The 15,100-nt window shown below is 40.9% G+C and overlaps 1 protein-coding gene and 1 long non-coding RNA gene across 21 annotated transcripts in view; one reads left to right on the forward strand and one right to left on the reverse strand.

Annotated features, from left to right (window-relative positions):
* Positions 1–15,100, reverse strand: part of RAD51B (RAD51 paralog B) — a 474,920-nt gene that overhangs the window by 146,287 nt on the left and 313,533 nt on the right. The window contains exon 11 of one of the 20 annotated variants that reach the window (XM_072038851.1): positions 9,830–9,939. The exons of the other annotated variants lie outside the window; for them this stretch is intronic. Within the exon in view, the coding sequence (XP_071894952.1) occupies positions 9,914–9,939 (26 nt within the window). The 3' untranslated portion in view covers positions 9,830–9,913. Of the gene's footprint in view, positions 1–9,829; positions 9,940–15,100 lie in introns of those variants that run through there. 20 annotated transcript variants of the gene reach the window in all.
* LOC119717006 (uncharacterized) lies at positions 11,667–13,094 on the forward strand. Its single transcript, XR_005265915.2, has 2 exons — positions 11,667–12,105; positions 12,858–13,094. It is a non-coding gene; the product is annotated as an uncharacterized lncRNA (long non-coding RNA).

Below are 15,100 nucleotides of genomic sequence, written 5' to 3' on the forward strand. Positions count from 1 at the left end.
ATGAGCAGCAGAACTAACACAGAAGTTGGCTTTCAGTTGGCCAACTGCTGGTGACCATAAGTTGTGAGATCAGCAGTAGTGAAACCTGACCATGGCCTTATGAGGCCCCAGTCAAACGTCTGCACCTGCTAGGCCTCACCCAGCAGGAGAGCTCCTTGGTGGCATGCACCAGGCAGCAAACACTACTTAGGCCAACTCTAATCAAGCACCAAACTGTCATTAAACCAAAGGCAAAGGCAACATTCAGCCACTTTTTTTTCCTCTCTGCCACTTTTCCAAGCAGATTTTTGACCTATCCCAGGACCCAGCACCACTGCAGTTGTACAAAATGGAGTCAAACACACAACACGTAGAAAAAGCACTCTCAGATTAACTGTGTCTTTTTTTTTTTTCTTTTTGGTGTGTATGTGCATTACACAGCCTGCTGCGGGCATTTTTGTCATGATTTTCTGCTACAGACATCGAGATTTTTAAGAGCTGAACCTCTCTTTGTAGGCTGTTCCTGAAGTTTGGCACAGTTGGAGAATGCTACCTTGGGGTGCTCCTTCCCTGTGAGCTCTGACGGGATGTTGCAGTTAAGCCACATCCACAGAGCTAAAACCACAGAATTTAAAAACAGCTGTGAAATCCAACTGTGTCTGATCTGCCTTGGTGTTTGGCCTGTCTCTGTAGGGCCAAATTTGTTTAACTCCAAGTAAAAATATGAGTTAGCACAATTCACTAGACGAGGCAAAAGCATTTCTGGAAGATTTTTTTCAACCCACTTGTAACAAACAAATTTGGGCCACTACCTATACATGCCAGAAAAAATGTTTATCTTGCTTAGCCAAAATTGAGCAAAATAGATTTTTTGGCAGCATGGACAAAGCTTTAGGCCTGACTTTTTAAGGTCCCCTCCTAATTCCAGTTTTCCATTCCCCACCCTTCAGAGTTCCTCAGAAGATTCTCTGTCCTTGATGGCCTTTCAGTTTGGTTACTGTCATTTTATTTTTTTCCCCTTATGCTCTTCGCTTTCCTTAACCTTCTTTTGCATTTGCTTTCTTTCTATATGGTTTAATGGAAACATACTAAAAAAAACACCTCATATCTCTGACATTCCTACCCTTTGTTTTACAAAGTATCCTCCCCTAGCCAAGGGTATTCCTTGATACACCTTGATTAAACTTACAATGTATTAAAGTATTGGGAAACAGGAATCTTAACAGTGGCCTAAGACCATCATTCTAAAAAGCATAAGGAAAATTTTATTTAAGTCTTACTAATGCATATACGTCTAAAATATGCACATATACATACAGATTGATAGATATATTTTAATATTCTTGCCACTTCCTTAAAAACTAGCACAGAAAAGATACACAAAGAAAAACAGACTGAAGTGAGAGTTTTGAGCAAGACAACTTCAGAAGGAGAGGAAAACAGACAGACTCAATAGTTTAACAAGGAACACTGGATTATATGTTTTCCAGATACACTGGGCTTCCTTCTAATACTACAGACTTCATATATTGTCTGTATAATAGATGTCAAAACTCCTAGGTATTTAGCATGAACAGCACAATCAATTTATAAGACAGTTCAGACTCAAAAATGTCAACCAGGAAACTTTCACTGTTCCAGCTAGAACTTTCTGAAATTTGATTTGAGTCTTTTAAATACAGGAACTCAAAGTTATACTGAGTCTCACGGTAAGCACTGAATAGTTTTGTATGCATTCCCAAGGTTAATCAGACTAATCTATTAGTACTAAGTAATTTTATGTGGAATACGTTTCCTAAAAATTGTCTCACCATCTCCAGAGATATTAAATCACAGTGGTAACCAGTTGTCTTGAGGATGACAAGAAGCTATTCTGCACAAGCAGTTGTTCAAGACAGACTCCCCAGTGAATTCTTATTCTAAGAGTTTGTATCTGCATGTTTTAGTAAGTGCCTCCAACTATTGCCTCAGATTTACTTTTCGGAATATATGAGCACTTGAAAACAGTTCATGATAAACATGCCAAGGGCCCATTTTATCATTTTTTAATTGAAAGCAGGTCACTAAAACAAATTTGTCCATGTTGGGAATGTAAAAGCATTTGGGAGGGATATGACAAGCCATTCAAGCAACACTGAATGTTCAAATTATAGTTAAAAGCTTTATACGCAATACTGACCAGAACAAAACCTCTGCTTAGGCAACCTCTCTGCATACTTCACAGTCACATCAGTATTGGCTCCAAAACATAAAATATATGCAGATACTATGTTCGTAAGTGATCATCAACAACTACTGATACTCATCACAGGCTTATAAAGTACCATTCAAAGCTACATAACATCTAAAATGTTAATCACTCCTCCTCACTCCTCCTTGTCATATATGTTACCATGAGATCTGAGTTCTAGTGGGGTCAGAAATCATATGGTGTATTAAGGGCTTAAGAAGAGGTCTGAAGATTTACACTGTTTTGACCATGAGCAAAAATAGGCTACACAAGAAAAAAAAAAAAAAAAAGTTGACGAGTCTGGGCCACAGAGGAATAGAACTTCCTAGTCAAAGAACAAAAGAATGATTTAAGTGATAAACGTGCTAAAGCAAATTCCTTACTTTTCTCATCCTACCAAGTAGATCACACCATTACCCTGTTTTGGGAATCAAATGAAAAATGACAGTATTAGCTATTTTGTTTAAGAAGAGAGTCCTTGCAGGGGTTCATGTAACTCCGTTCATGTTGTCAATTTCTATGTTAAAAGGCCAGGAATAATCTGTTCCATTAAAGAATGGGAAGAAATGATTTCTCTTCACGCTAGTTTCTTCTTTCTGATATAGCCCAGATTTAAATGCGCACTTATTAGGTGAGAACTCTGTTGTCCATTACCAATTCCTGAAAACTTCAATGTGTTTTCATTTCTTTATAGCCAATACCATATTTTTTTCTATCGGGGGAAAAAATGCAGTAAAAGCAAAAGCAATATCCAAGCCAATCCTCAGCCTACAGAAGACTACAGAGCACGCAGATGACATCCTATACTGGGGTAATATATTTCATTAGACGATAGATGAAGAGAGATTTTAGATGGTATGTAGGGATGTAATATTAACATCAAATACATTCCAACTCCCTTATCTAATCTAATGCGCCATTTAGCAGCTGATATATCAGGTCAAGTCTTTGAATCAGTTTCGTGCCAGGGAGTAAATGATGCCTAATATTTAAATAATCATCCTTTTGACAAAGATGAACTTGATCAGTAATAAAGATTGTTTCCAATCAATGATCTTCAAAAGGTCTCTTCTGTTTCTTTCCAGATGACTACACAAAATATCACAGTACATAAAATATCTTGGCCTAATCTGCTGCCACTTGTTTCCTTCTTTGCCATTATTTCTTGAGCTTTATGAGGTACTTTTGTAACTGTTTGGGGCCTAGAAAAGGCATGCTCTCGCTTTCATATGGAAACTGTAAGCACTTGCATCGTTCCCCTGCCAGAACACACACACACACAAGCTGGCACATTCTTCTAATTACAAAAGTTTAAAAAAAAATCACTGCTGTAATATTAATAGCAAATACATTCTGGTTCATGTCTGGTTACACTCAGGTGAACACTGATAAGTCATGTGTGAGGTTCTCATACACAGCTCTGCCACCACAACACCAATCCTAACATGCCTCAGCCTCTTTCTGACATTGCCATACACCTCAGTCCTGAACGGACTCTTGCTGTTCCACTCCAGCATTAACATTTGCGGTAATCAGCTTCACAGAAAAAGCTTTAGCCTAAAGGAACAATATCCTCTCAAAAGTAATGATGATGATTGCTGCCTCAAAATGCCACCTCTGTATGGCTCTGTTTTAACTTTCCCCTCCTTGGCGTAGGACAGATTACCTGAGACAAAGGGGTATGGCACAGCAGAGCTGTGCTCTGCAATCGCATTCATCCTTCAGTAAAATTAGGCTGCATCACTGTCAAAACCTCAGTTTCTGCACTCATTGCTTAGGAGAGAAATGTTCAAAAGCAACAAACACACGGCAGTGGGAAAGCTATGCTGTGTAACTCCTAATTTGTAAGTCAAATTGAATTATATTGCTGGAATTGCAAGCACCGAAGGGCCCCCTAACCGGGGTTTGTTCTTGCTGCACCACATTCAGGTCTTTACAGAAAGCAGCTGCCATCCCACATGGCACTTTGGGCCAAGCTGAGGTGCCCGCCCAGAGGCAAGCAGCCAGCCTCGAGCACGCGGCCTCTGCCCTGGCCCGGGCAGCGTGAGGCGAGCTAAAGGGAAAGCGGGCACTGCGCTGGGAGCGCCTGTCCTCTCCTCTGGCACAGGCAGGACTACTGTTCTTTTTAAAAATCCCCTGCTCTTAGTAAGGTTTGTTTTTCTAACTGGTTCCCAGAAACCTCTAGGGGGTTCCAAGCCCAGAAAAGTAATTACTGCATTGCTTTGGCCACAGACACAATATCAACCTTGTTAGACTTGGCCTGTGGAGACAGCCAAACACCTGCTGCTGCAGCATTTATTTGATAAGCTTCATGGTTCGCTAACATAAACCTGATCCTGCTGACCTGCAGGAGGATGAAAAGGAGAGGGGGGGAAAGGGTGGAGCAGGTAGGCGATCTCACGGCCCGCCGGCCCAGCAGCTTTGCAGCCCTCTCTCCCAGCAAGCTCCCATTTCTCTTTGCTTTCTTGTTTCCTGGTGAGAGCTTCAGAGAATTGGTTTTCCCCCTGCAGTTATGCAAGCAGATGTGGAAGGGGCTAGGATTCCCATGCCTTATGACGGATTAACTGACAAGCACGGGATCAATACGGGAATTGTTCTAGGTCTGGCCGCATCTGTAGCCTTCCGAAGCAGACAGAATAGCTGCACACACTCTTGTTGGCATGGTGGTGTGCACTGAAAGGCTGGCTTAGTACCAAAGTCCATTAGTTAACAGCAAGGGGGGAAGGAAGGGCTGCAAATCAGTCAAGTCAACAGATAAAAGCCCAGGGAGAAAAGCAGATGTAGAAATAGAAACTTGATTTTTATTCCTCAAATGATGCACTTTTCTCGTCTAGGACAAAAAAAGAAAGAGGGGGTGGGAGGGAAATGAAACGAGGTTTTGTCCAAAACAGGACTATCTCCTCCAATGGATACTGCCAAGGAAAGAAAAAAAAAAAAAAAGAGCCAGGGGACTTGGGAGGAAGGAGAAAATAATCTTCCTAACTCTGGCGGTTGGTATCAGGAAAGAAACACTTCTGACAGGCTAGCTTGCTCTCCTCTACGCCTCACCTTTTCTCTAAGTAGAGGGAATCAAAGGCGGACTATGCAGAAAACCAGGAAAGTACATGTCCACGTATCTGCTAGTTGTCATTCACATAGAAAGGGTTTGACTTCAGGACAGTGAGTTTGCTAGTGCATCTCTGTCTGTGTATGTTGATAATGTGTCTTGGAGACCTACAACGTGATTCACCCACTTGGGAGATGGTAAGAAGCAGATGAATCACTCTGGATGACATCAGAGCCAGCCCAAACATTTATTCAAACTTGGCAAAACTGTGAATACTAAACATCTGAACATGTGTGGAATTGTCTACACGATCATATTCCACCTTATTTCACCTCCTTCTGCTGGCTCAGGACTTCAGGAACTTTATCTCCTGATGGTGAAAAAAGCTGTGAAAATTTAAATAATATGCCACAAGACGTTTTCTGTATAGATCCAACCCAAATCAAAGCAAAAATCTTGAAAGAAAACTTTTCTTGTAGACTCCCAGGCCCAGCTTTGCAGGTATGTGAAATTCAGCTATCACATGATAAACATCTGAAATTTTGGGCTGGTACCAATATTCTACTTTTGTATTCACCCTTCACTGCACAGGATCCACAGCATTGAAGCAAAATGCTAAGTACACTCAGAAAAACAGAACTTCTGGATTCTCAGAGCTCTAGCGCAGCCAACCGTCCTTCAGTTTCTGCCTTTATTGACGGGCCTGTTTCTCTCCAAACAATATGATTTTTTAGAGGTAGTAATTAAGGACAAGAAACAACCTGATAATATTAAGAAACTCTTGTGGAAGGTATTGCAAGAAGACCGAGAGTGTAAGTGAATTCGAACCATGCTAAGAAGCCTATATTGTCTGGAAGCCTGTGGATACGAAGGCCCACAAGTGCTACCAACTGTGAAAATCTTGAGGGCAATGAATGATGTGTCCAACTCCTGGAAAATGCACCAGAGTAGGCCATCTTAATTTTCTTAAAAATGGCTGATGACTGAAGCCAGTGACTTAATTATTTATCCACCATTTTGCATGAGGATAACAGAAATAACTCAAAATGCATTGTTCACCCGCCAGGCAGTGGTGATAAAGCACAACTCATGGCCTACTCTGCAAGAGCTACAAGAGACCAGCAGCAAGACTCCTATGCTGAGGACAACTTCACTGCCTGAAGCCCTCTATATAAAAAAGCCACATCACTTCAGAAAAAAGTTATGCAGCATACAAAGTATTGCAATGACTACAACAGGTCCTCCTAATGGTAATTCTGAAACAAACAAACAAACAAACACCACCCACGTCATGTTACAGAATGTTCCTCTGTATTATTCTGCCTTTTATTCACAAACCTTTTTCCCAAAGTTTTGTACATGGCTTCCCCAAAGCATTGTACATGCAGAAGCTCCCTGAAGAACAGATGTTTCATGGTAAAAAGAAAAAAAAAAGGTATAGTAGCAGGAATAGTTTTAAATTAAGGCAAATAAGTTTGATGGCAGCTGGGGTGAAATAGTGTTGGTTACCACATGAGAATCAGCACCCAAGGAGCTTGACCTGGTAGACCAGCAGAGCACTCTGAAACCACACGTAAGTTTGAAACACAGCAAGGCAAATGAGAAACAATGACAGCCGTGCAGCTCGCTCAGAGCATCCCCAAGAGAACAGCCATATGCCGACAACAAACACTGCAGCCGAAAGGAACCAAAATTGTACAACAGATTCTTAAAATAAATCCTCCCAACAGGCCCTGCTTCCTGTTCTGTTAACAGCCACCCGACCAGGGGAATGGAGCTCACTCCGACTCACATAAAGGCAAGTTTGCACAAGGGCACTGAGCTGTGTGCGTGACTGCACACACTCTTGTGCAGCCAGCTAAAGGACCACGAGAAGAACACGAAAGCAGGATGTCTCTCGACATTTTCTTTTAGGTGAAAACCGGAAAATTGTGACCTTTTTCCTCTCTACAGGTAAAATGTCAGCAAAGGTGTTGCAGGCCCTGATTAGCGCAAGGGTAACTAGAGCTTAGCCTAGCGCAGGTACTCAAAGGTACACATCCCATCTGCTGGGTCACATCCCTGGGAACCTCCAGGATCAAGACCTGACTGCTGTCCCATTTTGTGCGACAGAGAAGGATCGAATTGTTTGAGGGCAGAATATCAAGGTAAAACTTTTTTTCACGGTAACTGAATATCGTACTGTCAAATACCTCTTCTTCAAAAGCATCTTTCTAGCTTCATGGTTGTGAATACAACATCGTGACCCCAGAGTAAGCAATATAGCAAGTCATCTGACTTTGCAATCGCACTAAAACAGGTTTCTCAAAAATAACTTCCCCATCATAGGTTGATACCCTGAAAATGACCGTCTGAACCCATCCTTCTCCCCAGAGGTTTTTGTTTGAACAAACGTGGTTTCTTCAGCTTTGAATCAATGGAAGAAAGAGACTGTGGCTTTTCAATATGGGCTGGGTTAAGACCTATTGAAACTAGTAGATCTCACACTACACTTCCTTTCAAGCTAAATAAGGCAACAGTTAAATACTTCTTTGTTTAACAATTGCTAAAAACAAAAGACTGCAAAAAAAAGCACAGGCTGAGCAGGGTCTGGACCTCACAAGACAAAGGGAATCACGGGAACAGATGCCCCAAATGTGGAGATTAATGCAAAGAATATTGCAACTCTGCTCTGAGAGGAGCAGAACTGATGAACCCCAACCAATTGCCTAGGAGAGCTGAGGTGCAGATGATTATAGTATCCCTTTCAACATATGAAGATCCTAATGTGTCTGACTGTAAACCAATGTTAAATACACCCTTTTTACTACATTAAATTACTGTAGTTATTTCTTTGGCATTTTGCTAGCTGTCACTCAAAGCAAGTGGAACACTAAAAGCATCAAGTTGTATTTTTTTAAAAAAAGAATACCAATAACAGGTTTCTTCTTAAAGAAAACCATCCAAAATGGGTTTATTCTCTCAAATTACTGATAGGTAACCTTAACCCTTAAAATAAAACTCTGAACCCCATTAAGCAGATGGATAGGATTTCAGCTCATCCTTTAACCACACCTTATTACTGGCCAAGACCTAGATGGCTAATTACTTCCAGTTGTTTCTGAATAGACCTTTAACTACCTCTGTTGGAGTCCTCAGCATCTAACACTCTTTGGAGAGAGAGGAGGAAGCAATCTGACTAAGCATTAGACAAGTAAGACTTACTGACTGTTAGAATAAAAGCAAAGAACAAAACAAAGTAACTTAAAAGGACATTAGGCCAGTTTGTTTATAAGTGTGTCTGAGGAAGGCCTAAGGGAAAGTGGAACACCTCACAGTATCCAAAAGGCTTTGGGTCATTTTTTTTTCCAGCCATATCATGCCTCAAGTTTTGGCAAGAAAAATACAGGCAGGAACTGCTAAGACGATTTCCAGTAGTTCACTTTCATATTAAATACTTTCACAGCACTGGTACATCATTGATTTATCCTTAAAAAACAGTCTAATTCCCCAAAGCTCTGTAGCATCTCTGCTGTCCTTACAGAGCACCTTACTGGGTCCTGAGGGGAGGTACAGCATTTGGTCAGGAGGAAGAAGGACTACACAAGAATCCCGTGAGATAACCTAGGTCCTGCTCAACCTAGTCTCCAGATGAGCTGTTACTGATGTGAGAAATTATTTAAGTCAAGCAAACTGTAAAGTATTATGTGAGTATTTAAAACTTTGACTCTTAAAGCAGGAAAGCCAAGAAAACGCAAAATTTCACTTTGGAAACCTGTGCCCAGAGAAGGCAATCCAAGGCTTTCCAGATAACTGGGCAATAACAGAATTATCTACGTATGTATACATGGCCTTTAACAATGTAGAAATACGCCATGCTACATATGGTGCTGAACATCTCAATCTCTGTAAATTAGAAAAGATGATTAAAAACAGGACATGAGAAAATCATTTGTCCACCATTACACAAAACTGGGTAACAATTAGCAGCTGAAGTCAGGTATCTTCTGACCACAGCCTTAAAACTGTATTTCCTCTGATATTACTCATTCATAGGCCACATTTAAAAAAGCAGCGAACAACTGCTGCTGATGGTTGTGGTTCATTAGCCAGTCAGCAATAGATGGCCCACATACACTCATTTAGCGTAACACGTATTTGCACGTGGGCTTGAAGTACTGCAAAACCATACACCCACAGATCCTGCCTCAGCTAACCCTCTCTCTCAAGGCATGGTTCCCTTCCCTCCTCCAGCCCACCATTAATCTCCCCATTTGCCTTTTAGCTTTGCTTAGATTACAAGTTATCGTCACTATGTACATGCAAACTGTAACCAAAGACTGTCTGTGCCGAACAATCACTCAAGTCATTTCCAGCTAATGATTTACTGTTTGCTTCACTTCCCCACCCACCGTCTGGCTTTTTTAGGGCAAAGACATAATTTCTTGTATGTTGCTAGAGGACTACCCGCACACCAATGGGGCTAAGAATGCAATAAAAAAGATTTAATAGCAACGGGGATGAATAGAACATTCTAGTATTTCCCCTGTAGCAGAAAACAGAGTTTCCACTACGGTGGCAAAGTCTCCTATGCCCAGAACAAGCCAAGTACTGCCTTCTGACAACATCGGGGAAGTACTGGTGGCGAGACAGACCCATCTCTCTGCTGATCCGGTTCTTCAATGAGACAATTCACTGTCTGTTTCTGGGGAGGAATGAATGGAGGAGTTAGATCAATTATCCCAGAGTCTTCGGGATACAATCTGACAGATGATGAAAGAACTCTAATATGTAATTGAAATACCCTGTACCAAAACATCCACATTAAACCTCTGTTGATTACACACAGGTCTGAGCTATCTCAGACCTTCAGAACAGGAATTGAGTTGTTTATCAGTGAAAGCCAAACTTCTAAAAAGCTGGCTGCCCACTACAGAGCCTTTGTGTTGGGTAAATTAGCTTCAGGAAAAGAATCAAAATGAATTAAAACCACATGGAGATCCTCTCCCTCTACCCCCCTTTTCCCCTTTCCTCTCGCTATATGAATCCCCTCACCAGGAGACAGAGGCCAGTTCAGTCTAATTTAGTCCAGTGTTTTTGTTTCCTAAAGTCTCAGTCTTGGGCTGAGTCCATTAATAGGCTGCAGCTGATTTTAATCTAGATGAACTCAAGAGTTCTCTCTTCTTTGGTTTTAAAAAGATTACAAATTGTGTGTTATATAAATAGAGGGAAAAGGGAAAAAAAGAACCAGAATGAGTAAAAGATCTGCTCTCCATTAACTGACCTGCTGAACAAGCCTGTGATTCAAATAAAGATGAGAAATGAGAGCTGTGGGGGGAAAAATACACAACTAAAAGCTCTAGTGACACCGTGCCTAGACACACTGGTAAGAGGAGATGCAGTAATGTCCGACAGCTACCATTACCATCTCGACAGCGCAGGAGATAGTAATAAGGCTCCAAAAGTGGCAAACCAGATGCCTCTAAGACTGTTCTGATAACTTGCAGCATTCTTCCCCAGTTAAACTTAAAATCATGTTGATTAGCAATTGCTTCGTATCTCTTTGTTATCTGGTGGAACAAGGTGGTCTTCTTACAGAGGCTCCTTGTGGATATTTATCAGCATGGAAAACTGCCGTGATACCCATGTGGACTGATTCAAGTGGGAGCTCTAAAAAGGGGTGCTGAGCTTCAAGAGACTTGCCTCAGATCAGTGCTGAGGTACCGTGGGGGACAAGGCTATAGAAAAGGTGTGTGGGTATGTTGTCCTCTAGAACAACCAGTTCTGGGCTCCTCAGGATAAGTGAAAGACAAAATGAAACCATACCAAATGAAATGCAAAACTATTTTTCCTGTTGTCCAGAAAACCCAGTCTAGAATAGCTTTAACAAGTTTGAAAAAGAAGAGTAAACTAATCTGCTACAAAAGTTAAACGGGAGAACTATTTTTGGTATGATGCACCAGCTCAGAAGCTTTAACACAACAGGCTTCCCAGCATGGTAAAGAATGACAGAAGAAAATCACTTCCTTCTAGTGTTGTTTCTTGTGACCACAGTTGTATGTGACTGTCAGTAAATCTGTCAGTACTGCTGCGCACAAGTATTAATATGGATATGGTCAAAACACTTTTCATATTACTGGTATCAAACCCCTCTGCATAGACATCTTTGTTTCTTTTCTTCCTGTCACACAGAAGGAAAGGAGAGGTGGGTGCCATAAGTTTCCACCTCAGAACAGGCAGGATTTTTTTTGCAAGTGCAGATCTCCCAGTGCCATTTCTTAAATTAATTTCCTTACGTGCTCTTTTTCTTAAATAACAGATTTAAACTCTTAGAGTGCTATGATACAATACTACTATGGATCTGAAAATTGAGAATGCCAATCGCCAATCTCAAAGTATTCTCGTTTTAGGGGGAAAGGGTTGAGCTTTTTTTTTTTTTTAATGCTGACTTGAATTCTCTGGCTACTTTATGTTACCCTGACACTCTACACAGTCACGGGACACTGTGTCACAGGACACTATTTCAAGCCTGGGTGAATTCATGATTTTAAAAACAATTATGGTAAGCTACAAATTTGACTCTCCTTTTTCTTGATGCTCAAACTCAGAGGCTGATACATGAGAAGTTTCCTTTCAGAGGAATCTCATGAACAGCTCATACACAAGTGCTCTGTTTAAAAACAGCCCCTGAGGAGTGAAGTCAAGTGTGAAGGGACTACGACCAGCAAGGGAATAAAGTGCAACTACTCACAGCACACTGCACTCACAGTTCTGGTAAAGAAGAGAATGGCAGCCACTTGGAAGAAGGAGAGTCCTTTACAAAGTTGTTTGTAAAAGACTTCTGTTACTCAACTCAAGCTGAGAAATACAGGTAAAAATCTACTTTCAATACATGAGAAAAAAAAAAGGGTTTTAATAACACATGAGCAAGATTTTTAGTGAGTTGTACTTACAAACAAAAGATCCCAAGCAACTGAAGTGTTTATGTTATTATAATTTTAAAATCTCCAAATAACATTTGATCCCTCAGAGAATCCATTTCAGAGCTCCAGAAATGTTTTTGCTTTGTGTGCAAATGCTGACAGTTTGGAAATCAAATGCGTCTGTTTTAGACACACCAAGAGAGTATATACCTACATAAAATAAAAATCTCTGCTTTGCCATACAAAGGAAATACAATAGACACAGTAAAAGTGCTAGTAATCAATAATAAACAGTGGATATACAGAGAAACGGATGGGCAGACAGACGTAAGAGGAATTACACAATCCTAATCAGCTTTACCTGAATATAACCCCTTGTAATAAATCTCAATTGTGGTGATAAACGTGCCTGTACTAAACCCATCGATTTTTCATTCTTTGCTAATGGGGCAAATGTAACTTGGAAGGGGTCTGCATGAAATCACTGGAGGTTTTATTTGTATAACTTTTCTGGAGTTTGACTGGGACTAGGACTAGACTTGATTGCATGTGGGTGGCTGTGGGGCGGGTGGACAGCTGGGTGAAAAACTATGACAAAAGGAATCTTGTCCCATTTCCTGCCTGTGCTTCATTCACTAATGAGTACTGCTCTGGGTCACTCTCAAGATTTCTTCATCTGTTGTTGTCTCGTCTGTAAAAGGGGCACCCCAGCAGTGGAGCTGTTGTCAGCTTGTCTTGAGAGTTTATTCGGCTGCCTCTCACCCCTGCAGCTGTGTGGGATTGTGAGTGCCTGGCTGTAAACAACGCCATATTTCGTGCTTCTTTTTGGATGACTTGAAGGCCAGGCTGAGGCCAGATGTGTTTGCTGGTGTAATCTGTTTCCCATTTCTCGTAATAAAAGCATATCTCAACAACTACTAATAAAGTGAAATCAGGATTTATCTGTTGTCTTCTTCAATGTGATTTGTGTTGGGAAGAGAATGTTAATAAAACACAGCAAAGTCTTTAGTCTTTCTCTTCTTCCTGAATACTGTAAATACTGTCATGTATCCCTACCAGTAAACAACCACACTGGTCTATCTGATGCCACTGAACTCCTCCTACAGTAACCGATATGCCTCATGCTAGCTTGTGGAAACGACACCATTTTCCTTCAAGAAACACTGGTTTGCAGTAACACTGCCTTATGTATTCTTGTTTCTTTTGCCAGATCTGTTCACTTGAAAAAGCTTCCTCCTGGTAACTGGTTTAGCCTTTTTACTAGTATTCTTTTCATAAAAAGCTTCTCCCTGTCCACAGGCAGCTTTCAGCTGGGTCTCCTACTGCAAACTATTCTGTTAGCAAGTCCAGTCCCCAAATGAGAAACCCAATTCCAGGAGCCATGTGAAGATTGTGTCTCCTTCCCTGGGCCCAGCGTAGCTTCCTGTGAGCTCCTGTGAGTTCCACTAAGCTTCTTCCCAAGGTAAAGGAGTAAATCACCCCCCAAAGAGATGCCTTTTGATTTGCATTGTATTTAGAAATAGCTTTCCCCTTCGGAGCCCATGAAGAGGTGAGGCATTTCAGAGAATTGCCCTGGAGTTTCATTCTACAGGAGGTTTCGCCCAGCCACCTAGCCCTGGGAAGGAGAGGAAGCCCCCTCACAGTACAAGGCAGCTCTAACTGTAGATGCATCAAAACAGCACCTACTTTATTCAGGATAATTGTTCCCTGGCCATACTCAGAAGTTCATCTATTGTCTTCAGTTACACTACTGGATGTCAGCTCCTCAATCAGCCTTGCTAGCTCTGTTCAGCAAATGGACCACAAACACAGAAACCAAAGCAGATACTATTTCCTCTGTGTCTCTTCAGTTTTATTTTAACACCCAAGTATAAAAACTGTAACTGCACACGTAGAACTCCATTACTGGCATAATTGAAGACAACAGTTTTAGCTGGCATGGAATACACGATTTATTCTGTTAAAACCACTCATGATTACATGTGAGAAGGAAAGAACTCTTTTTAGCTTTTTAGAAAACAAATAATTTCTAGGGTTAGCAATTAGAAAAACAAAACCAAAACATTTGTACTTGTAACCTGAGTATACTTGCTGTGGGGCTTGACTAAGATGTGCTAAATGTAATCTTGTTTTTACTTTAAGATGCCAGTAATGAAATAAAACTACGTCTGGGCAGTCTTCCTTCCACTGCTCCATCTGTGTTTCCAGCATTTTACTGTGCTTTCACATCTACTATGTGAAGTAAAGATCAATCTATTTCCAGAAGGCTACTTATGGGTGGTCTGAGTTCATTTTATTTCTTAACTTTATTTTCCAGGACATTCAGAGTTTTCTTTCCATTTTCTGTCTTGAACTTTGTGGTTTTACAGAGCCACAATACCAATAATGTAGGACCGAATATTTGTTTTTATTTCTTCCTGTATCCAGTATGGTTTTACACAGAAGTTGATCACCTCCAGAACAGTATTTGCCATACAAGAAGCATATCTGATTTGACCTTGGCCCTAATTCTCGTGCCTTCATCCACACTGTATGTGATTGACATACTTTGACCCTTCAAAGAACATTCCTCACACTTACCATCTCCGTAGATTCATGGAATTCTCTTTGCATTCTTACCACATGCTTCCACTCTGTTAAATCAGTGTGTCCTCAGAACATTTATATTAAACAAAATAAGATGATTTTCTGTAAGTAACGTTCTTGCTCTGTCTACACTAATGTTGGCAGCTCTTCACAAGACATATATTCTGTTCAGACATTATATTATAAAGTTCGCAAGCAGTCTTCTAAAACTCATGTCTTACAGGTTGGAGAGAGCAAATTCCTTAGATTTTGGAATTATGGAGATAGACTCTGCCATACATGTATGGAAGTGGCATTTTGTATATCACACACATCATGGCAGCCTGTGAATTAAGAAGTCAATCTGTGGGTGCACAA

The sequence above is a fragment of the Anas platyrhynchos genome, chromosome 5 (assembly GCF_047663525.1).
Source record: "Anas platyrhynchos isolate ZD024472 breed Pekin duck chromosome 5, IASCAAS_PekinDuck_T2T, whole genome shotgun sequence".
Lineage (NCBI taxonomy): Eukaryota > Metazoa > Chordata > Aves > Anseriformes > Anatidae > Anas > Anas platyrhynchos.